The sequence below is a fragment of the Crassostrea angulata genome, chromosome 4 (assembly GCF_025612915.1).
Source record: "Crassostrea angulata isolate pt1a10 chromosome 4, ASM2561291v2, whole genome shotgun sequence".
NCBI classification, from domain to species: domain Eukaryota; kingdom Metazoa; phylum Mollusca; class Bivalvia; order Ostreida; family Ostreidae; genus Magallana; species Magallana angulata.
Genome location: NC_069114.1, coordinates 4,149,994 through 4,174,750, shown reverse-complemented (window position 1 = coordinate 4,174,750; position 24,757 = coordinate 4,149,994). Strand labels below are relative to the sequence as shown.

Here is a 24,757-nt window from a genome sequence, read left to right as displayed (position 1 = left end):
AAAGGGGTCAATGATAAACGTTAGAATATGCAGGGGTTATTTTATACTTGATATATTATACACCATTGTTCAGATGTTTTGTATATGACTGTTTATTATGCCTATTGTTGCTCAGGTGAGCGATGTGGCCCATGGGCCTATTGTTTTGTGTATGCAACACATTTACTTCTTATCTGGTATACATTGGACTATGTCAAAAACGAAAATGATTTATATATGATAATAATAATGATTTATAAATTATTTACAATATAATGCAGATCAATGTATAACATATTTCATCTGGCTTCAATTGCATGTGCTTGTAAACAAACATGATGTGGAAAAATAATGCGTTAGTAATGTTTATCAAAATCAATATGATCTTTTAGAGGATCAGTGTGAGAAAAAAATAAAATACTTATTATTATAATACCCACTGTTACGTTGATTTTTGAAGACAAAATTATCTTCTTTACATATAGATATTAATAAATCTGATAAAACTTTATAACATTTTTATATGTTATATGTCCCAAGTAGATAATAATTTTGAGCATCATATTACGATTTTCATTTGTTCGCCGACCCTGTGTTCGAACAGGCATTCATTGATTATCTTTTTTTTTTTTTATAAAATTGATATAAATTCATTCGTCGGAAACCTTAAAAATCTTAGTATTATTTTTAAATGACATATGTGATAAATTTGGAGGACGAATTTACGTCATCTAGATTTGAACAAAAGCTTAAAAATTTCAATTCACAGCTTTAATTATCTTTCTGATATTAAACTAGACGTTAATTTATGTGGCGGCGATATAACATATATTATAATGTTTTGAACGATGATATCCTTTAAATTCTAAAATGATACTTAATAAAACGTTTAATTCGAATTAAAATTGTTATAATTAAAATATGTTGCTGCCTCATTTTCAAAAATACAGCGCCCATTAGAATGTGAGAAGCGCAATGCATTATGTCCTTTGAAAATCAGTACTAAGATTTTAAAGATTTCCTACGTTTGAATTTATGTTAATTTGTATAAGGTTAAATCTAATTCATTTACATCTTATATAATATTATTTTGTTTTATTTAGATTTATATATTTGTTTTTAGTAATTATTCTTCATAGGGGTTCTTCTATGAAATAACAATATTTATACTTAAGTTTCGCGTTTATTCGCGAAATTAGCACGTTTTTTTGCGAAAGTTTCGCGTTTATTCGCGAAAATAACGCGTTATATCGCGATAGTTACGCGTTTATTCGCGAAAGTTTCGCGATTATTCGCGAAAATAACGCGTTATATCGCGAAAGTTTCGCGTTTATTTGCGAAAAAAATATTTTTTTACCTACGAAAATGAGCTCAATGGGCTTTCGTAGTAATCAGAATTTGAAAGGAGGGTTTCTGTTGAAACTCTTACAGATTCTTTAGCATACCATTGGAGAAATAATTGTTTTGTCAGTTCGTTTTTTCAATATCACTGTACTTATTCTGCAACACGGCATATTTCTTTCTCCAATCTTAAACGTTTACTCCAAGTTGCTGAAAATCATATGTTTTGGAGGGAAAAATTAGGGTTAGTGAACCTTCATTCTGTATTCAATTAAATGATGTTCTGTTAATTGACGTGTATCTTAGGTTAACCCTCGCCCCCGATGATTACCAAGTGAATTTTACAAATGTTTTTGGAAACTTATTAGTCCTTTATTTTATGATGTGCTCATACAAATATTTGAAAGACGAGAACTGTCATTCTCACAACGTTTAGCATTAATTACTGTTCTTTTCAAAAAAGGAGATAATAAAAATCTAAACAATTACAGAATTCTTAGTTTGACAAACACTGACTACAAAATTATTGCGTTTATATTAGCAAGAAGGCTACAAAAAGTTATTAATAATTTAATCGGTAACGAACAGACTGCATACATCAAAGGTCGTTTTATTGGCGCCAATGCCAGAACTATTTTAGATATTTACGAGTATTGCATGGAGAATGATAAAGACGGATTATTATTGTTGTTAGATTTCGAAAAAGCATTTGACTCGGTAGAATGGAACTTTTTATTTTAAGTGCTTAAAAAATTTGATTTTGGAGATAATTTTATTTCATGGGTAAAAATACTGTATACTAATCCAATTTTTAGAATAAAAAACAATGGCTGGATTTCAAAAACATGTGAAACGTCGCGTGGTATAAGACAGGAATGTCCTATTTCAGCTTTATTGTATTTATTTATTGCAGAAATTTTAGCTATAAAACTTAAAACTAATAATGATATAAAGGGTATAAAAATTGCTAATATGAGTACAGAAATTAAAAATCTACAACATGCTGATGATGTTACCTTAGCACTTAGAGACATGCTTTCCTTAGACAAAGCCATTGAAACAGTAAAGTCTTTTTGTGATCATGCTGGATCTAAAGTTAACTTAAACAAAACACAATGTATACTTCTTGGAAAACTTAAAGATAAACATTCTAATATTGGCGAAATTAATGTCACAAACGGTGCTGTAAGATGTCTAGGAATTTTTATTGGACATGATAAAGAACAATGTTTTGATTTAAACTGGAAAAAAAGTTACGATGATATGGAAAAACTTTTTGAATCAAGGAAAAAAAGAAAACTTACTATTTTTGGAAAAACTTGTATAGTAAATTCTCTAGCTGTTTCAAAAGTGATTTACGTAGGGTCGATTTAATCCCTCCCTAATCAAGATTTCTTGAAAAAGATCAAATGTAACATTTTTAATTTTATTTGGAATAAAAGAGATAGAATAAAACGAGATACAATAAAAGGACGGAGGCGTTGGTCTAGTAGACATAGAACTGAAACTTTAGGCTATAAAAGCATCATGGGTAAAAAGACTTGTAGATGAATCTTGCATGCTTAATAATATATTTCAAGGATATATAAAATCATGGGATTAGATATAGATTATATACTATCAATGTCTGAAAGAAAAGTTGAAAAAATTGTATGTTTGTTAAATCTACCTACTGTGTATAAAGAAATGCTGTTGTTGTTTTAATGAATGTAAAAGGTTAATTAATATATCTGAACTTTCAAATGTAACATTTGCACAACAACCACTGTGGAATAATACTCTGTTTGAACATAAGGGAAAATCATTATTTTTTAAAAACTGGGTAATTTGTTAAACATTTATTCAACAAAAAAGGTGAATTCAAAACACTACAAGAACTTTCAAATGACCTATAAAAGAAGAAAAAAAATTGGTTGTGTGAATACAATATTTTAAAGAAAGTAATTAAGAAGAAAAGTGAGTGTTTTGATATGAAGTGTTGTTTTTATACAAAAATACTGATAAGAAATGTTTATAACTTTCATAAGGGAACATTTGATATATTCGATAAGAGATGTAAAAGAGATGTAAATTCTACTATGTAAACTTGCTTTATAAAAAATTCAAACCACCTTGCTACCATTCTGCATTTAACAATCTATTTAATATTGGTAGAGAGATATATGAAAGAAAGGTTACGAACATGTATGACAAAAGACTTAGTGATTTAATTATAAGTTGTTAAATAATATTTTGAATTGTAATTCCTTTCAATACAAATGTAAATCAAGGTCTAATGCAAACTGTGAATTCTAAAAACCTTTTCCTTCTAAAGGTATAGGTATACTCCCCCACCCCCAAATTAGGATATTGATGATTTTGGGAATAAGGTTTTTTTTTCTCAATATTTCTGAAGATTATTCTAGCCCACCCCCCCCCCCCACCACTTTCAATTTGCTTCCGACGCCAGTGCCCTGTGTCTTTTAACTAATGTACTAATGACATATTTAAAAAGAAGTAGTTAATTTTATTTTTTCAATGTTCAGTTTATCTTTTTTTTTAAATGTCAATACAAATATATGCCACGGTACACCAGAGACCCAGAGACCCAGAGTTCAAGTCACAGTTGAGACTTGGCTTTCCACAACCTGTTACAGTTGGCGCCCAAGGTACAAATCCCACGGTCACTCCCTAGAAACATGTTTCACAACTTTAATTTTCTTTAACTTGTAGAATTCTACTCATAAATTCAAGGATGAATTTCAACCAGAGAGAATGTGACAGGGTTAATAGGTGTGTGACTTTCAATCAATAATCGGGTCTCAACAGCTCAGTGGTTAGAGTGCTGGCACAGTATGCCATAGGCCCTGGGTTCAAGTCCCGGTAAAGATTTGACTTTTCACAACCTGTTACAAAAATACAACATTGGTTACTAGCTGTCACCAGATGTGGTCAGAAACGCTGTCACATAAATCATACGATTGGTCAGAAACCAGGTCATTACATTGTCACCTTCTCCAGAAAAATGAAACAACAGCATGAGATTCTTTATAATTCAACAAGTTTAATAGACTCAATAAATTAATGTTCAAAAATAAACAGTGGAATGTTAATACCATGATAGATGAAACAACACATAGAGATGAGTTTTATGCACACAAAAAACACTAAAAATATTCATAGAACAAGCTGCACAATTATCAGTATAATTGATATCACAAAAATAAGAGCACTGCTTCGTCAGCTGTGTGTGTGGTGGACATCTATCAAATGTCGCACAAGATTCAAGTCTTGCAGATCAGCTACCAAGATAGTATTATATTCTTTTATCGATTTTTCTAGTATCTGATATCACAGAAATCTCATTCATGGGTTACACATGTATGTACACAGAATCACTTAGAGATGAATTTTTACACACAGATAGTTAAAGATCACAGAAGTATGTAGTCTTCAGGGATTCAATATTCACAGATTTTTTTCCCACACAAAATAGAAGACATATTTCACAGAAAGGAAGATCTCTCCATTTCATAACAGGGAGATGTTATTGTCAGAGTTAGTAGTCCAGACTCATCAGCAGGGCGGTTCCCCTCTTGACCCAGTGGTCCGGTGATTTCTCTCCCGCCTTCAGCTCCACGGCCACCACAAAGGAGGGTCTGCCCATGCCTCCTGCACGGTTGGGGTAGTAGTAGCAGGGGGCCATGTACATTCCTGTTGACACAAAAAAACATTGGTCATTACGACTCTACAGCTTGATATAGTCAATCTGTAAATGGATTGATTTTTACAGATATTATCATGCATACTGTAAATTCCTTATTTTACGTGAGTTCTTAATTCCGCGATTCTGGTGTTTTGCATCAAATCCTGAGAATAGTGCAGTTAAACATCGATATCTCAAACACTGATATCTCGAATACAATGGATTTGTCGAAGTGATTTGTAAGTCCCAACCACTTATTTTTTAAGCATTTTAACCTTGATATCTCGAATACTCGGATACCTCGAACTATTTAAACAGTCCCATCTAGTTTGAGATAATGAAGTTTGACTGTAAATCACAAACACCAATTTTTTGGTTTGAATATTTCATATCGCTCAAAACTGTCTGAAAAATAATAGTGAGACTTTAAAATCTGTGAGGACTGATTCCTGCAATTTTACGCGAATATTAATTCCTGGTGTTTAATAAGGAATTTACAGTATGTAATCATTGGAGAGACGAACCTTTAGCAACTTTCTTCTTGTTTTCAACGGGCTTGAAGTGGATGGTGGGCATCAGACACACCAGCTGCATGGGGTTAGCCTCCACCAAGATATAGTTCTTCTTCTCCCAACCCGCTCCCTGCAGGAACAGGCCTTTGATGTACACACCGTCCTGAAAATCAAACAAGCCCTTTATGACGAATACTGTATAATTGTAGTGTAAGCACAGCATATAATGAATACTGTAAATGTACAAAATTAAATTAAATTAATGCTATATATATAAACATTGGGGGTTACCTTGGGTGGTCCGGTAATGTTGGAGTCATCTACCGTCATCACACTGAATTCCCACGACAACGAGTCCACGGACACCTATAAAACACACCATGACAAATGAATAATAAGATAATGTTATTTATAAAAATCATTTAAAACTTAGCTTTCATTGATTCCTACAACAGTGACATAGAAATGTACAACTTACACTGTTCATACGAGCAGAGGTTTGAAGGACAGCGGTCAGGAATCCCGTGGGGAATGTGAACCCAGACATCCAGAAGATGGTTTGGGGGTGGGCGGTCAGGGCCCACTTCTCAAACTGCTCCACTCTCTGTACCAGGTCTCTGGTCCAGGCTGCCAGGGGCTTCAGTGAGGGGTACGCCTACAAAACATGTAATAATACATCAAATATGGGACAAATAGGGACTCAATGCTGTTGATTGTGAGGGCTGCGTCTACAAAAAATGAAATTATGGAAGGCTAAAAACCTAACTAACAGGGTCATCTGTAAGGGGTACCGGTACATGTATGCCTACAAACAATAGAATGGGGAAGGGGGGAGGGGTATTGAATGACAAACCTGGGAATTATTCTATTCAACATAAAAGAATTCTTTATAATTGACACACTTTGAACTGTTTGACAGTGTAAATGTAACACTGAATGTTGTAGAGAGACGTACCCTTAACCAGGACGGGGGGACATTGCCATCAAAGATACACTGGAATATGTTCTCCAGTTCCACGGTCATCACCACCAGACCCTGGATACCTTTCTCCAGGTCGGTCAGCGAGCGACGAATCTCCTCCATCAGGGCATTGAACCGCTGTATCTGTATATAAAACAAAGTCACAGTCAGTTAACTTACTGAGAGAGAGAGAGAGAGAGAGAGAGAGAGAGAGAGAGAGAGAGAGAGAGAGAGAGAGAGAGAGCATCAGGGCATTTTATCGCTATATAAGTATATATGTATTAAACAGAGTCAGTTATAGATTTAAGGATTGCGAGAGAATCTCCTCTATCAGGGCATTGTTCTATTAAATCTGAACAGTCAGTTAGTTTACTCACAGCAATAAGGAGAGAGAGAGAGAGAGAGAGAGAGAGAGAGAGAGAGAGAGAGAGAGAGAGAGAGAGAGAGAGAGAGAGAGAGAGAGCGATGAAGCTAGAGAGACAGTAAGATATCAAAAGAAACACAAATATATTGACAGACAGACAGATGGACAGACAGACAGAAGTCACATGTGTAACACCCACCTCTTGAAGCAGCACCACATTCAATGGTGACGGATCGACAGACAGGATTTTAGCCGTGTTGTCGTAGTCAATGTTCTCTGGGATCTGTTTGAAGATGTTGGCTGCTAGATCTAGGACCTGTAGTAATACATAGGAAGCAGTCAGATATACATGTCAAACAGTGTCACTGATTTAACATATATATAGTGTAGGTTAGAGTCCGACAATGGCCTTATCCTTGCATTTTTCCTCAAATCTAAAACTGACCTTGTCCTCGCGACTCTCGCCCCCGCTGGCAGCAGAGATCTGGGGCTGTAGGGACAGCAGCGTGGTGAACAACATCCTGGTCTCCTGGATCTGGGACTGGATGTCGGCGTTGGGGTGCTGACCGAACACCTCTGGGGGGTCCACATTGGGCAACATGCTGACATACTCCTTGTAGGAGGACAGGGGGCCATCCTTGGGCACGTAGTACGTCGGCACAGAGGACACTCTGGATAAGAATAAATAAAACAAATAAATGACTTTTTACAAGAACTTTGGTTTTATTACATGTTACTTAAGAAATTCTTAAATTATTCAACAGTTTTACTTCTTTTTTCTAAGAAGTAACACTGGGAAAATTCTTTTAATTTTAGTCCTGTTCCATCAAAAATCTTAATATTAACTAAATAAAATTGAAATCTATCTTCATCTTATTATTTCATACAAAAAGCGAAAATATTTATCTAGAATTAACATACAGAGATTAAGATCCATTAATACTAGTATCAGAGCAGTCTTAAAGTAGATATAACCTACTTGTAGAAAGGCACACTGAGGACCTGGTCTTGGAACAAATCGGAGACGTAAGTCATCAACAGTCGCCGATCCCAGTCATCCGTGACATGACCACCGTAGCTGATTCCAGCGATCAGGTATTTCAGGGCCTCCCATGGGGTTTCCTCATACTCGTCCAGGTAAATACTCAGAATGCTCTCCGATACCTGGGGAATATTGTCAACAATCAGTAGTTAGTATAGGACCTTTGTTAATTTTGTCAAATCCAACAAAAATGGCAACAAATACAGAGACAAGAAAATATTTGGAGTTATAAAACAATTCAGAAAAGTGGTCCCTTTTCTATACCTCAAAGTCTGAATCGTTGAACTCGTAGGCGATGTTCCATCCAAGCATCAAGAACTTACGTCGCTCGAGCAGCACAGAGTGGAAGAAGCAGAGCGAGAAGAGCAGCTTCCTGTACTTGTCCTGTTTAGTGCAGCGCTGGAACTGAGGCTCCGTGATCAGGTTGTACAGACGCTTCATGTTGGCCTTCAGTCCCTGTAACAAAAACATTTACTTGATTTTTTATAATTTTTGTACATGGCATACATTATAATTGTATTTTTAAGCCAACATTCATTATTTGTCTATCCAACTATGAACATTTTTGTAAAACAAATATTTAGACTTAGATCAGCTTGCCGAGAAATTATCACACACCCACTAATCTTTCTTGCCTGATCAATTTTGATTTACAGTCTTCCCCAAGACTTTTCATTGCCCTACCATCAGTGGTTTTTTGTTTGCCCCTCCCCTTCCTAAACTTTTGATTGCTTTACCTTTTGTGGTTTTGCAATCCTCTTTATTAAAATTGTATTGCCCCTCCCCTCTTTAGAGTTTTGAGTGCTTTACATTTGGTGGTTCTGTAATCATCTCTATTTATTGCCCCTCCCCACCCAAGACTTTTGATTGTTTTACCTTTGGTGGTTCTGTGGTCATTTTGATGCCGGTCTGTAGGATGGAGATGGGGAAGTCAGGGTGGGGGCTGCTACTGAGCCACAGGCGGAACTCTAGGTGGGGGTCCTTCACCTGTAGCTGCTCCACCAACTTGTCCAGCTGGGGCATCCAACTCAGCGACAGATGACAGTTGGCCAGGAACACCCAGTTACCCTGAAACAATCAGACAAGTGAAACAGTAACCCATATTGAACTAACTGTCATATGACAGATGGCCAAAATGACCCAGATGTTGCGACCCAAAAAAGGTTTTGGAAAAATGACACACAAAATGGTCCTACCTCTCTCACGCCCTGTTTGATCATCCTGGTTGCTATGGGAGCCTGTCCTTGCCCCAGGGAGAGGGAATAGAACCTCTGGGCCATCCCACTGGACTCAGACAGCTGGATCAGGGAACTTGTAGGGTCCTGTACAAATACAAAGAAATAACCAGGTTATTGAGTATAGAATTGTTAATTTTGTAAAATCCCTTATACTTTCAACGTAACACTTTGTTACAAGAATATCCTACAGCCCAGGACAAATACTGACCACTCCTGGGGACAGGACAAATATGAGGGGTGTCCTAGTTGTGGAGTCCTCCACCACCTGCTGCATGTCAAGGACAGGTGGCTCTGTGAACTTTGAACCCAGGTTGTTGATGATGAAGGAGGTGGCACAGAAGGAGACTCGGTCAGGACGCAGGGAACGGACCAGTAACATCCTCTGTAGCTCATTACATGCATTGTCCCATTCACCTGTGATGAAAGACAGAGGTAAAGAGACTAATTACATCACCTGACACTTTATAAACAAACATTTTTAGAGGTGAGCCCTAATTTCTCTAACTTCCATATATAGAAATTTATTCTGTGAGGATCACAGTGCAACTTGTAATATAATACAGTAAAAAACGGTTATAGCGAACACGCTTATAATGAATTGACGCTTACATCGAAGTTACATTTCGTTACAAACATGTTTTACTGTTATAATCCTACTTCCAGGAGCAAGGATTATTGAGGTCTCAGACTTATGTAAGATATATCATATACAACTTTAAGTTTTCGTATATGCCTTGTAAACTGCTTATGCAGAGAATATAAATTGCTTTTCAAATGTCATCCCTGTATAAGGCTGTTACAGTAACTATTTTATATAGAACCAGTACCTACTATTCCAAACAGTGACTACAAACAGTACAGACCTGGTAGGGGGGCGGTCTCTGGCTGGGCCGCCGTGTACCAGATGTTCCAGTCACGGGGGTACTGCTCGAAGGAGGTGATGATGCCGTGGAAGTTGGTCAGCTTCTCCAGCTCTGTGATGTTGTCCCTGGCCACGTCTCCCAGCCATCCCGAGCACGGGTTGTCCATCTGGTTCTCACGGTCCAGTACCTGGGGACAGAGTCAGGGGTCAAACAGTGACCTTGAAACACTGCATTAACATCATATGACCAAAATGCTTAATACTGAACCCACGGAAATTTCTCTTGAACTTCCCAAAATTATTTGACAAAAAACCCATTTTTCAATAATACTCTTAGATACTGACCACTCCTCCACGCAGGAAGAAGTTGTACTCGTCCATGTTGATTTTGCTGGCTGCCTCCAGGATCTTGGCGCACATTTGGAAGGAGAAAAGCAGCTTGTGTCGCTCAAACAGACCGCGACGGGTGTACCTACATCACACAGTTATCACAATTTAATGTCCAATGTGTTTTTTTTTGATTTTATATCATTTTAATTAATTTTATGGCACATGATGGGTAGAGAAACATGGCATGATGGATAAAGAGACATGGCATGATGGGTAAAGAGACATGGCATGATGGGTAGAGAAACATGGCATCATGGGCAGAGAAACATGGCATCATGGGTACTGAAACATTGCATGATGGGTACAGTAACATGGCATGATGGGAAGAGAAACATGGCATGATGGGAAGAAAAACATGACATGATGGGTAGACAAACACGGCATCATGGGTAGAGAAATATGGCATCATGGGTAGAGACATGTAGTGTTACCTGTAAACAGCATATGTGTGGTACTCATTCAGGTTCTGAATTCTCTCCTCCCGTTTAGAACTCCTCTGACTCTTCTCAATGGACATGATGAACAGTTCTATGTAGGCATCCAGAGAGAACTGGTACATTGGATCTATGCGGCCCATGTCATTCAGGACAAAGAACAAGATGGAGGCTCTCTGAGCAGAAGGTCTGTAGCACTGCAGGCAGAAAACAAAATCAACACTACAGAATCTCTATTAAATTAATTTGAAACCCCATCTGAAGACACTTAGAAATGTACCGATTTTTTTTCATCATGCATCTTTTAAAATCCCACTTTAAAGTAGTCCGAGTATCGCACTACGTCATTATACGGATTTTACAATATTGGTTCGACTTTTACAAAGCGTTTTTGATACCCAGTATTGATTTTGCTCTACATCGCTGTTGTAAACAATGGCAATAATAAGCAATTAAAACGGTAATATATGTATTCTATGAGAGATAGAAATGATTATATATGTATTCTATGAGAGATAGAAATGATTAATGTTGAGAAACTCGGTTCTGTTAAAGTAAAATGAACAAGAGGCCCATGGGGCCACATCGCTCACCTGAGCAACAATGGGCGTTCAAAAGATATTGTGCCATATGGTCTCTCGGTAGAATAACAAAATATAAATATTGTCAAGTATTCGAATTTTACACTTATTTTTGCATACACGTAATCTTTGACATTGTACCTTCATGAAATACTATTTTTTACCAGAATAAGAAAATCCTACGCAAGATATAAAACTAAACATTTGGTAGGGGTACACTGTTTAGTTGTTAACTTCCAATTCCCTATATTTATGTTCTCCCCCCCCCCCCCCCCACTTTGTAGCATATACGTTTTTTCATCAACTTCTTAGTAGTTATTGTATTTTTAAAAAAAAATATAATAGTTATTGTATTTTATTCAAAAAATCCTACATGTATAGATGTGAAGAAGAAAATTGTAACAATGTGCTCAATTCCTTAAATTAAAAACATTCAAAAATTTAATTTGTCTTCTCCATTATAATTAAATGACTGTTATTTACCTCGCGTACAAACCAGGATCATTTTTCGCTGTGATATTTTCTTAGGAATAGCGATAATTACTTTATCCCCGCAACAGAAATGTGTCAGAACTATGGAAACTGTTTTAAAGATGTCGTTTTTATTTACTCGTGTCTGAAAAACTATCAAAATTGATGTAGATTTCACATTATTTATTGTATAAAGAGAGTAGGTATATACAGAATATCATTCTTTTATTTTGTTTGTACAAGTATTTAACATACTCTAATTCATATAGAATTTCTAATGTTCAACCAAAATTTCAGCGTCAATCGTAGAATTATAAGCAAGATACAGAGGTCACAGTTCGCCTAGGTTTTGCTTAATTTGCGCAGGTAAACAGTTAACTGTTTGATTTACCGAAGTCTCTGTTTGATTTGATACGTAAAAATCACGAAATACAGACGATAGTTCCCAGGTTACAAAGCATAAATAATGAAAACGAAACGAAAATCAGAATAAGCTAACACCAACGTCATGTGTGAAAACTGTCAACGCATTGAAATATTTAGCTTCAATTTACTTCACAAAATCGGCACCAATATATTTTGCATGTTTCAAAAACTTCCCTTCATACGCGAACTGTTGCATAACAAGCAAATTCATCATAGTCAGATCGACCCTTTTTCGTATAATGTCATGGCTGCTTAAAACAAAGAACCTCATTTTAGAAGTATGGAATACGAGTCTTGGTAAAATGGGTATGCAAACCCGGGCCGTGGCAAAATAAAAGCCGGGGCAGATCGACAATCGTCAATTCCAAATACGCATTATTTTGCAGCAATATTTACAGCGAATCCAAATATACTGGTCCATCAAATATCCTGAAATTTTAATGAGATTGGCAGATTAATATCTGCCAATCTTTTGTTTTGCCCAGTCCAAGTCTTGCCTACCCATTTTACCGGATGCCGAGCCCGAAGCTGAAACACGCCTTTCCTTTATTATTGGGAGTTGATTTTAATCAACTCTCCTATGCAGTTACTCAGACAAACCGAAAGTGAATCAGTGTTTGGACCTCAGCACAAATCATTGCTGCTGACAAGACTTAGTTCTTGAAAATAATCGATAAATTCGATGTAATGTATGCTAAAGCATTGTTTTTCAAGGAAACTTATTTATAAATACCTTGAAAATATTCAGATTTTAAATGGTACGAACAATTTAAATATTTTTTGTAGTCGTATGTATTCCTACGCCAGAGTTCAATATAGTCTCGTTCAACTCGACGCTCGGCTGTCTCCGTAAATCCTTGTCGGAGATTTACGGTGTCAGCCGAGCGTTTGGTTAAACGAGACTAGAGTTCAATATTGCTTGGATCCCTACAATTTTCGAGAAATATTTCTATTACTGATACATAGTTTGATTGAATTAATTTTATCTTTAAATATTATTTAACATGATTCATATGGGGGTTTCTAGACATTCTTGTCGAAAAAGTCCAAAAATTCATATTATAAAAATGTGCGTAATACAAATTAGAAACTACATGTACTTGTCATGCAAAATAACATATTATTGATTTTAAGATAAATAAACATCGACAAAATCAACTCCCGTCAGTTCTTCAGTACTTTGATTATTTTCGTAATAACTCAGATTTGAAACAGAATTAGCCCTTAATTTTTGCAATTTATATTTTCCTTGCCATAAGGATAATTTAAGCAAAACTACGTTGAATTGGACTCAGTAGTTTTTGAGAAGAAGATTTTTAAAAATGCACCCCCCTTTTTCTACAGTTTCAAGGTTTTCTCCGCTTTGAATACAGATCGGACTTTTATTTCTGCAATTTATATTCGCCCTCCCATAAGGATGCTTTGTGCCAAATTTGGTTGAAATTGGATAAGCGGTTTTAAAGTAGAAGTTCAAAATGTAAAAAGTTTACAGACGGACGGACGGACGGATGGACAGACGGACGACGGACAAAATGTGATCAGAATAGCTCACTTGAGCTAAAAACGAAGTTTCTGATTAACCAGGATCTCAGGTAGCTTATATCTTCTTTGTTTTGATGCCCCCCCCCCCCCCCCCCCCCCCCCCCCCGAAATTTTATTTTTCTTTTACTAAAACCTCTTTAAATTTAGAGACAGAAGCTATTTCGAATTTAATCAATCGTCAATGAATTAATGTTATGGTATCTAATGTACAATTGAGCCTGAAAGCTCGGGATTTTGCGAGATGAGCTCAGTAGATTACGGAGCTTGAAATAAATTTTCAAAAAGTCGCAATATTTTTTATCTAACATAATAAAGAATAAACAATTGATGCATAAAGTCAAGCAATACTTTTTTTTCTTAATTTTAAAACGAGTTATTTTAACTTTTACCCCTTACGCTGATTGTGACGTTGTAGCAGCTTTACGTCATTTGCCGTTGCATGACGTTATTTTTCCCCGCGGCGCTCTTCCAATAACGTGAAGGAAAAAAACCCTAATTTATAAAGTTTGTAGGGCACAAGTCACATATTTCGTCGATAAATACTGAGTAGGTCGTTTTAATCATTGATTTCGTAGATATTGTGATAGTGCATAACTTGAATTAGGGTAATCTGGTAATTGTATGGCCCTATTCAATTAGTTCAATTTTTTGTATACCTAATTCCATTATTATACATACAGAGTGTTTCGGACCTAACATTTGTATAAAGGCGTATTTGCTACTATTTTTAATAAGTACCATGCATACGGATTTCGTGGTTAAAATGCTTGTATACTTTTATTACAATTATTGTGTTTAAACATCTCCTTGTTATTTTCCGTAAATCAAGTTAACGAGAGTCAAATAATGGAATTTCTAATTATTGATTGAATTTTTTTATCGGGATTCCAAACAATTTTCTTCTCTCGCATTTCATATTACATGTATGTGCATGTACGGTACAATTTTCACTCTTGTTCAAATCGCTGGATTTTATATCATTCAAATAATACTATTAGATACTGAGTCCGACTGCTTTAAAGTCAATTCGTTTCATTTTGCTGTTTACATAAAAGAGGGGCGTCACCATCCAATGAAATCAAATACTCAAAATTTGATTGACAAGTTCAGCCAGATAGCCCATGTCCGATGTTATGTGTGGTATTTGTACACAGTCTTATCGTGTAGCATGCTTATTACAACATCATAGTGTCATTTATGGTTGATTCATATTTGTTTTAACTGTGTAAAGCATGTTAATGTATTGTGCATTCCTCAATTGTACCCATACGGAAACATCGTAGTCAGACTTTATCGGCAGTCTCCATTTTAAAACTGACTTAATTTTTGTTGTTGAAAATGAATACAATTTTGAGTAAAAGATAATACAATGTACATGTATATTGTTTTCTACGAGTTAAAGGTTTTGAATGAATTCTAATGAAACATTTCACACGGTTCTCGCACGCTTTGTTTGTAACGCTTTACACACCTGATGTGACCCTCAATTCACGACTTCATCGTACAGAGTGTATAAGTAACAATATTTTTGTGCAAACATTTTGCTGAATGATTAAAACCTCAACAATTTAGATTTTTAATTCTAAAATTATCTGTTCTTAATCGTAAAGGAATAGAAAACAGAAATATTACCAGGTTATGGCAATATGCGTTGAATTATGAATGTGACGGCTGACGTGGGGGGGGGGGGGGGTAAAAATCGCGTGACGTCGTCATGGTCATTGTAAAAAAAAAGTTCTCAAAAATAAAAAAAAAGAATATTGATAAAGGTAATCAATTTATTTCAAAACTTTATTTTTATTAAAATATGTTGGCAATTTTTATTTGGTAAATAATATTAATGATTACGCATATTTTCGTCAAAGAAAAGTAGTATTTTACCGTGCGTGATTTGCAGTGCTAGAGTTACTTCCCCATAGTGTTTTGGCGGGAAAAAATCTATTTTTGGAAACTACATACCCTTACCTATCAAACAAGTACATAGAATATATACCTTACCAGGCATCATTTTTTGGTCAATTGTACATTGGATACCTTAAATGATATCTAACATTGTTGACAGATCTAGGCAGAAAACTGCAGCAAAATGTGATTTTTGCGGATTTTTTCGTCAGGGTCTACTTGGTTTAGAGCTTATACAGTGAAAAGTAATCCGTCAACATATAATTTATTTTACCAAATCTTTTTTCTAAGATGTCAATCTATAGAATAAACACCATGAATTTAAGTTTGAGTCCATAAAATAGTAAAAAAAATTACCAAACGCGAAACTAGCATTGCATTTTTAGTATTCTATTTTGATACATCAGGTCCATAAAGCGTACTTACTTACAAAAATTTGTGCAAAATTATTGATGAGATATGGCTTAAATAAATATTTATACTCTATTTTGTATGTTCAGTTCTAATTTTCCCAAAATTGGTAATTATTTTTAGGAAAAACGGACGTCTGGCAAATTTTATAATTGTCAATAATTTTCGCAAGGGGGTACACCCGTCTGAGAGGTGATAACAAACTAGCATGTAAACATGCATATTTTCTTTTGTATATGTTTTGCTAGAATGTATATCTATCATTTAAAGCTAAGCTTTAAGTGCCGAGTATAGGACTACCTTAAGTGCATCCAAATAACTGCGTACACTTTATCTCATGTATAATAATGTCCATCTCACCTCTCTGGCAGCGTCAATCTTGACCTCGGTCGTCTCGGAGATCTGAAGCTGCTCCGTCACTTCCTGTGAGGTGATCTTGGACGTCTGCAGTGTGTTGACCAGCTGTTCATCGTCCAGCAGTGAGCCCTTGGTCTCATTCAGCAGCCTACAATCAGAATCAGTGGATGTCAAATACTGATAATTAGTTGAAGTTTGTCTTGTATTATTTTATAGTATCCCTCTACAAATCTGTAAATGTACATTGAATTCCTCTTTAGCTTTTAAAGCATTATTTCCCCAAAGAGCAATTAACTTTTTTTGTGTTGGGATGGGGGGGGGGATAGTAGAAAATGTCAATTTTTAAATCATTTCTTAAAAATTATTTTGGTACAATAGTTTGAATATATATTATGCCTTTATTGCAAACACTACAAGATAAGAGTGGAGCCGATCCTGACAAAAAAATTGAGATCCCTTAGTGGTACAAGATTTTATCCACAGATATCAGTTATGATTCTGACGGTGCTACCCCTTTGGACAGACCTGAGAATCTCATCCTCTAGCTTCGTAAGTCATTTTTTCATGTACATTTAATAATACTAGATACTACATATCATATACAATGATCTGTAGATATAGACAAAAACACAGACCTGAGAATCTCGTCCTCTAACTCGACAAGTTTCTTTTTCCCGGCCGCGATGCTCCGGACCAGGCTGTCCTTCTGTTCCTCCAGATCCAGACGTTCCTTCCTGACCACGATTCCCAACAGTTGGGCCTCCAGACCTACAAGGAGATGCAGTACATTACATCATCCACATTCCTTGTTGTACAATCAATCAAAACACAGACAATATTACACCATCTATATTCCTTATTGTAAATCAATCAAAACACAGACAATATTACATTACATCATCCACATTCCTTGTTGTACAATCAATCAAAACACAGACAATATTACACCATCTAGATATTAAATACACAGACAGAGACCGTACCTTGCTCTTTGACAGCAAAGTTGACAATGGTGGACTTGGTGGAGATCTCGGGTGGGGGTTACTCAGCTTAGTGGTGATGCAGAATCGGAACTCTGGGTTGTACTCAATCTCTTTGTCTCCCAGCTTTATCATGTAAGCTCCACCTACAAACAAACAAACAAACAAATTCTCAACTCAAAATAAGTTCAAATAGAAAAGAAATAGTTCCCATGGTAGGAAAATTCTCATCTTAACAGTTTAAATCTGCTTATTAATAAGTGCCGTAAGTACAGAATAACCTTCTAAAACTATTAAAGTCTCTAATTATTTGACCAGTGACTCCTATAAGGAGGTTCCTAACTATTTTATCAGTGACTCATATCGGGAGGTCCTTACCCATCTTCATCAGTGACTTGAATAGGGAGGTCAATATATTTACTCATTGGTGATTTGTGCATGAAGTTTTCAACCTATTCTGTGACTTGTACAATGAGGCCCCTACTTATTTTAATCTGTTCAGTAATTTGATTAAGTTCAAAATGTCCCTTCAAATATTCATCAGACACTTGTACAAGTTAAGGAGGTCCAAACATTTTCTCACCACTGACTTGTATGATGTCTCTACCTATTCCTATGTGACTTGTATAGGAAGGTCCTAACCTTTGTTCACCACTGACTGGTTTGAGGGGGTCCTTATCTATTTCCATCACTGACTTGAGTAAGTTAAGGAGGTCTCTACTTATCAGAGACTTGTACAAGGAGGTTTGTATCTTTTCTATTCAGTGACTTGTATAAGGAGATCCCTACTTATTTTCATCAGACTTGTTTAACTAGTTATTGAGTTCCCTACCTATTTACATCAGTGAATTGTTTGATAAGTTTTTGAGGTCCCTATCTAGTATCATTTCTAAACAGTGACTTGTATAAGGAGGTCCCTACCTATTTTCATCAGAGACTTGTTTAACTAATTATTGAGGTCCCTACCTATTCTTAGCAGTGACTTGTTTGATATGTTTTTGAGGTCCTTTCCTATTTTCACCAGAGACTTGTTGCTAGTTATTGAGGTTCCTACCTATTCTCATCGGTGACTTGTTCAAAAAATTACTTTTTAAGGGTCCTACTTTTTTTCATCAGAGACTTGTTTGATAAGTTTTTGAGTTTCCTATCTATTTTCATCAGTCCTTACCTATTCTAATTAGTGACTTGCTTAACAAGGTTTTGGGGCCCTACCTATTTTCATCAGTGACTTGTTTAACTAGTTCTTGAGGTCCCTCGCTATTCTCTTTAGTGACTTGTCTAATTACTTTTTAAGCTCCTTACCTATTCTAACTAGAGGTACTGTGAGCAGGCTCACAATTGATACCCCCCGCTAAGATAAAAATCATAATGCGTGTATTTTTCCAATTATAGAAAATATTGGATGAATCAATTTCACCGTCCATTTTCTATAAATAACAACTGCTCCCTTTTTTTTTTAAACTGTTGGTCATAAGCTATATTTGTGTGAAGTAAGAACATTCAATGCTTCTCCATAAGAAAGATAATGACCGGACGAGAATTTTGCACTTTTTCTGCCAGTGACCTTGACCTTGCCCAAATGACCTTGGGTCAAGGTCATGACACACCCTTTGGTCCTAAGCAATATTTGTGTGAAGATAGAACATTCAATGCTTCTCCATAAGAAAGATAATGACCGGACACGAATTTTGCACTATCTCCCAACGACCTTGACCTCTTGCCCAAATGACCTTGGATCAAGGTCATGACACACACTTAGGTCATAAGCAATCTTTGAGTGAATTAAGAACTTCCAATGTTTCTCCATAACAAAGATATGGACCGGACACAAATTTTGCACTTTTTCTGCCAGTGACCTTGACCTTGCCAAAATGACCTTGGGTGAAGGTCATGACACACCCTTAGTCATAAGCAATCTTTGTGTGAAGTAAGAACTTCCAATAACTCTCCATGAGAAAGATATGGACCGGACACGAATTATGTATTTTTTCTGCCAGTGACCTTGACCATGCCCACCAGTTCCATAATCAAACCATCTTAGTCCAGTCAGATGACTCAGAAGTTATATTCCCTCTCCCTGTGGCAAGGACAGGCTTCCACATCAACCAGGATGATTAAACAGGGTTTGAGAGAGGTAGGATCATTTTGTGTGTCATGTCAGATTTATCACACCAGTAATATTTTGGCCAACTGTTATTTACTTGTTTCAGTTGTTTGAGTATAACTATATTTTTTGGCCTCTGTTGTTTGATTGTGCCAGGGTAACTGGCCAACTGTCACTTGTCGCTGAGTTGGATGCCCCAGCTGGACAAGTTGGTGGAGCAGCTACAGGCAAAGGACCCCCCCCCCCCCCCCCCCAGAGTTCGGCCTGTGGCTCAGTAGCAGCCCCCAACTTGACTTCCCCAACTCCATTCTACAGACCGGCCTCAAGATGACCACAGAACCACCAAAGGTAAAGCAGCCAAAAGTCTAGGGAGGGGAGGGGCAAAATATTAATATGACTACAGAACCACCAGAGGTAAAAAAAACAACCAAAAACTAAATTTATGGGGAGGGGATAGGCATAAAAACAAGATGATCATAGAACCAATGAAGGTAAAACAAAGCAATCTTTGTGTGAAGTAAGAACTTCCAATAACTCTCCATGAGAAAGATATGGACCGGACACGAATTATGTATTTTTTCTGCCAGTGACCTTGACCATGCCCGAATGACCTTGGGTCAAGGTCATGACACACCCTTAGGTCATAAGCAATCTTTGTGTGAAGTTAGAACTTCCAATAATTCTCCATAAGAAAGATATGGACTGGACACGAATTTTGTATTTTTTCTGCCAGTGACCTTGACCTTGCCCGATGACCTTGGGTCAAGGTCATGACATACCCTTAGGTCATAAGCAATCTTTGTGTGAAGTTAGAACTTCCAATAATTCTCCATAAGAAAGATATGGACCGGACACGAATTTTGTATTTTTTCTGCCAGTGACCTTGACCTTGCCCGAATGACCTTGGGTCAAGGTAATGACACACCCTTAGGTCATAAGCAATCTTTGTGTGAAGTAAGAACTTCCAATGTTTCTCCATAAGAAAGATATGGACCGGACACGATTGCACAGACAGACGGACGGACAGACAGACGGACGGACGGACAGACGGACAAGGTGATTCCTATATACCCCCCAAACTTTGTTTGCGGGGGGTATAATTAGTGACTTGCTTAACAAGGTTTTGGGGCCCCTACCTATTTTCATCAGTGACTTGTTTAACTAGTTATTGAGGTCCCTACCTAATCTCATAAGAGACTCGTGTGATAAGTTATTGAGGTCACTACCTATCCTCATCAGAGACCTGTTTTATTAGTTATTAAGGTCCCTACTTATTTTCATCAGAGACTTGTTTGATAAGTTATTGAGGTCCCTACTTATTTTCATCAGTGACTTGTTTAATAAGTTATTGAGGTCCTACCTATTCTCATCAGAGACTTGTTCAGCACTGGATCCAGGGAAGGGTCTAGCTTTTCCTGTACGTTCTGCAAGACGACTGGCAGACCAAACTGGATGGCAGACTACAGAGTCCTCATGTAATCCGACTGCTGCAAGTCTATCACTTTGAGGCCCTAGACAGACACAGAATAGCAAGTGATCAGCACAATGGATCAAACAAATTAGTTCTTGAGAGAAAAGTTAAATAAACAGACCAAAGACTAAAATCAGAATGTTTCAATAGATAATATGCAATTGTAAACATATCTGTTTACACTAGTCATTTAATCATTGTGAAGAGTGTTAATAATCATATGAACAAGAAAACAAATTGAGAGTCAACACAGAAATGTCATGATTTACCAAAGTATACCAGGAATGTTTCAAATACTGATAAAATTTTCACAGTACATGCTTCAGAGACAGAGCTGACTTACTCGTGAGGCCCCCATGTTCTTGATCCATTTGATGGCCTGACCTTGAGGGTCCACCATCAGGGGCCACAGATTGGATGAGGTCACGATGACTCCATTCTCCGTGGAGAAGGCATCACTAGGCAACCCCTGGATGTTCCAGTCCCTGACCTGGGTCGGCTTGGCCATGAACTCACAGAAATTGAAGTTTGGTGCACAGGGAATTCCCAGCTTACGGACCTGTCAATTACAACAATTCTATCATTGTAAAATGCAAAATATAGGACTAGCAGGCTCAAGTAAAACAAACAAAACCAGGTTAAAACTGCCTCAAAGTTCAATGCATCGAATTGCAACCTTCATATGAAAACAATTATCATCAATAAACACTTAACACAAAATTTTTAATCAAATTTCAATAACTGTTTACAAAAACGTCCTCAAATCAGTTTTTTGTAGATCTTGAATTCACTGTTTACAATTTTCACACAGTACCTCCTCAATCCATTTCTTCTGGACCAGTTCGTCTCTGTAGTTGGACAAGAAGGGCCCCATGTAGGACATGAAGGCAGCAGCCATTAGGCAGTCTCCAGAGAGGTTGCCCATTCTCTCCTCCAGATCTTGAAGAGTTATACAAATTCCAGATTAGTTAAGATTCAAAAATATATAAACATATCCTCTATATATTAAACCTACAAATGACAAAAGCTTAGAGAAGGCAGTGGTACATAGTAAGGCAGACCAGTTGATTACAATGGTAGAAAGATAGACTGGTAGATTGATTGATAAACTGATACATATAGTTAGTCACAGACCAGTGGATACAATGGTAGATAGATAGACTGGTAGATTGATTGATAAACTGATACACATAGTTAGTCACAGACCAGTGGATACAATGGTAGATAGATAGACTGGTAGATTGATTGATAAACTGATACATATAGTTAGTCACAGACCAGTTGATACAATGGTAGATAGATAGACTGGTAGATTGATTGATAAACTGATACACATAGTTAGTCACAGACCAGTGGATACAATGGTAGATAGATAGACTGGTAGATTGATTGATAAACTGATACATATAGTTAGTCACAGATCAGTTAATACAATGGTAGATAGATACACTGGTAGATTGATTGATAAACTGATACATATAGTTAGTCACAGACCAGTTGATACAATGGTAGATAGATAGACTGGTAGATTGATTGATAAACTGATACATATAGTTAGTCACAGACCAGTGGATACAATGGTAGATAGATAGACTGGTAGATTGATTGATAAACTGATACATATAGTTAGTCACAGACCAGTTGATACAATGGTAGATAGATAGACTGGTAGATTGTTTGATAAACTGATACATATAGTTAGTCACAGATCAGTCGTTACATTGTTGGAAACAATGGTTAATAATGGTACTAGATCCAACCAGTAGATAGAGTGGTATACAGTGGTACACAGAATGGTAGACGGAGTAGGAGTAGTAGACAGAATGGAAGACCATGGTACACAGAATGGTAGACAAAATGGTAGAGAGAGTGGTAAACAGACTACAAGTGGTAGACAAAATGGTAGGCAGTGGTAGACAGAATGGTAGACAGACTACTAGTGGCATTACCTTGACAGTCTCCTGCCAGCGCTCCTTCTCACCGGCCAGTCCAGACATGAGTTTGGTGGCTCGTTCCAACATGAGCTCAGTGTACTTGGCCTTCCTCTTGAGCTCCTCCTTCTGAGCGAGCGTCTCGTCATACTGCTGTTTCAACTCAGCCATCTTTGCTTCAACCTGTTAATAATTCAAATTCCTTTAATATAGATTTGACATAGATAGTCGGTTCAGCCACATGCATGCCATGCAGTTTGTAATAGTACACAATAATAGTCATTCTAAATCTCCAGCAATAAATGTATACTGTCTTCCTGTTTCTACGACAACATACACCACACATTTGACACACACTTTCACTTTACCTCAGCGAGCTTGGCTTTAGCGTCAGCCAGTGCGTCCTGTTTCTCCTTGAGCTGTGACATGGCGGTGTTCAGTCTCTGTTTCTTGGGTTCCACTACTCTGTAAACGCGTCCATACACCTCCATGGCCCTGACCCACATACACAGTGACTTAGCGGCCCCTGACACACGCCCAATGATGTCTGGCTGGAAGTCTGACTGGGAGCAGTAACTCCCGATCTTCTTCAGGACACGGTCCGAAACGTTGTCCTTGTCAAAGTTCATCAACTGCTTGATGTTGCCCCTCCCCTATCTTAATTTTTCATTGATTTACATTTGGTGGTTCTGTAATCATCTTGATTTTAAGCCCCTTCCCTCTCTAGAATTTTGGTTGTTTTTCCTTTGGTGGTTCTGTAATCATCTTAATATTTACCCCGACCCCCCCCCCCCCCTATGATTTTTGTTTGCTTTTCCTTTGGCCATAGTGGTTCTGTAATCATCTTACATTTTTGTCCCTCCCCTCCCTAGAATTTTGTTTGTTTTACCTTCATTGGTTCTATGATCATCTTGTTTTTATGCCTATCCCCTCCCCATAAATTTAGTTTTTGGTTGTTTTTTTTACCTCTGGTGGTTCTGTAGTCATATTAATATTTTGCCCCTCCCCTCCCTAGACTTTTGGCTGCTTTACCTTTGGTGGTTCTGTGGTCATCTTGAGGCCGGTCTGTAGAATGGAGTTGGGGAAGTCAAGGTGGGGGCTGCTACTGAGCCACAGGCCGAACTCTGGGGGGGGGGGGGGGGGGGGGGGGGTCCTTTGCCTGTAGCTGCTCCACCAACTTGTCCAGCTGGGGCATCCAACTCAGCGACAAGTGACAGTTGGCCAGTTACCCTGGCACAATCAAACAACAGAGGCCAAAAAATATAGTTATACTCAAACAACTGAAACAAGTAAATAACAGTTGGCCAAAATATTACTGGTGTGATAAATCTGACATGACACACAAAATGATCCTACCTCTCTCAAACCCTGTTTAATCATCCTGGTTGATGTGGAAGCCTGTCCTTGCCACAGGGAGAGGGAATATAACTTCTGAGTCATCTGACTGGACTAAGATGGTTTGATTATGGAACTGGTGGGGTCCTGTACAAATACTGTGCAATCATAGGAAATCGTGGTGGCTCTATTTTCGTGGTATTCATGCATATCTTTCAACGAGTTTACATCCTTGACGAAAACAGATTTTGAAAGAATAATTACTCTTACTGCATGAAACTGAAAACCGACCAATCCACGAAATTACATCCCCACGAATAAGCAAACCCCCCCCCCCCTCCACGAAAATTGGCCCCACCAGTTTACATAATAAATAATTCCACAGTATAAAGAAATAACCATGCAGATAATTGGTGGAATGACTAAGGGAGAAGAGAG

At 37.2% G+C, this 24,757-nt stretch overlaps 2 protein-coding genes across 2 annotated transcripts; both read right to left on the bottom strand.

Moving 5' to 3' along the window:
- Positions 1–4,333: 4,333 nt before the first annotated feature.
- LOC128181885 (dynein axonemal heavy chain 2-like) lies at positions 4,334–21,978 on the bottom strand. Its single transcript, XM_052850449.1, is given in 22 exon segments — positions 4,334–5,013; positions 5,530–5,680; positions 5,809–5,883; positions 5,996–6,172; positions 6,473–6,622; positions 7,042–7,158; positions 7,288–7,513; positions 7,822–8,006; positions 8,149–8,340; positions 8,761–8,952; positions 9,081–9,206; positions 9,331–9,536; positions 9,986–10,172; positions 10,330–10,456; positions 10,806–11,005; positions 16,502–16,646; positions 17,134–17,266; positions 17,482–17,532; positions 17,535–17,624; positions 20,943–21,093; positions 21,397–21,612; positions 21,868–21,978. Coding segments are annotated over 22 exon segments (3,363 nt in total). The 3' UTR covers positions 4,334–4,858.
- An 80-nt stretch (positions 21,979–22,058) lies between these two features.
- On the bottom strand, positions 22,059–23,613 carry LOC128180549 (dynein axonemal heavy chain 2-like). The gene is made up of 3 exons (XM_052848665.1): positions 23,353–23,613; positions 23,003–23,167; positions 22,059–22,064 (listed from the first exon to the last, which is right to left on the bottom strand). Exons 1-3 carry the CDS (start codon positions 23,611–23,613, stop codon positions 22,059–22,061), a joined length of 432 nt encoding a protein of 143 aa, XP_052704625.1.
- Between the last annotated feature and the right edge of the window lie 1,144 nt (positions 23,614–24,757).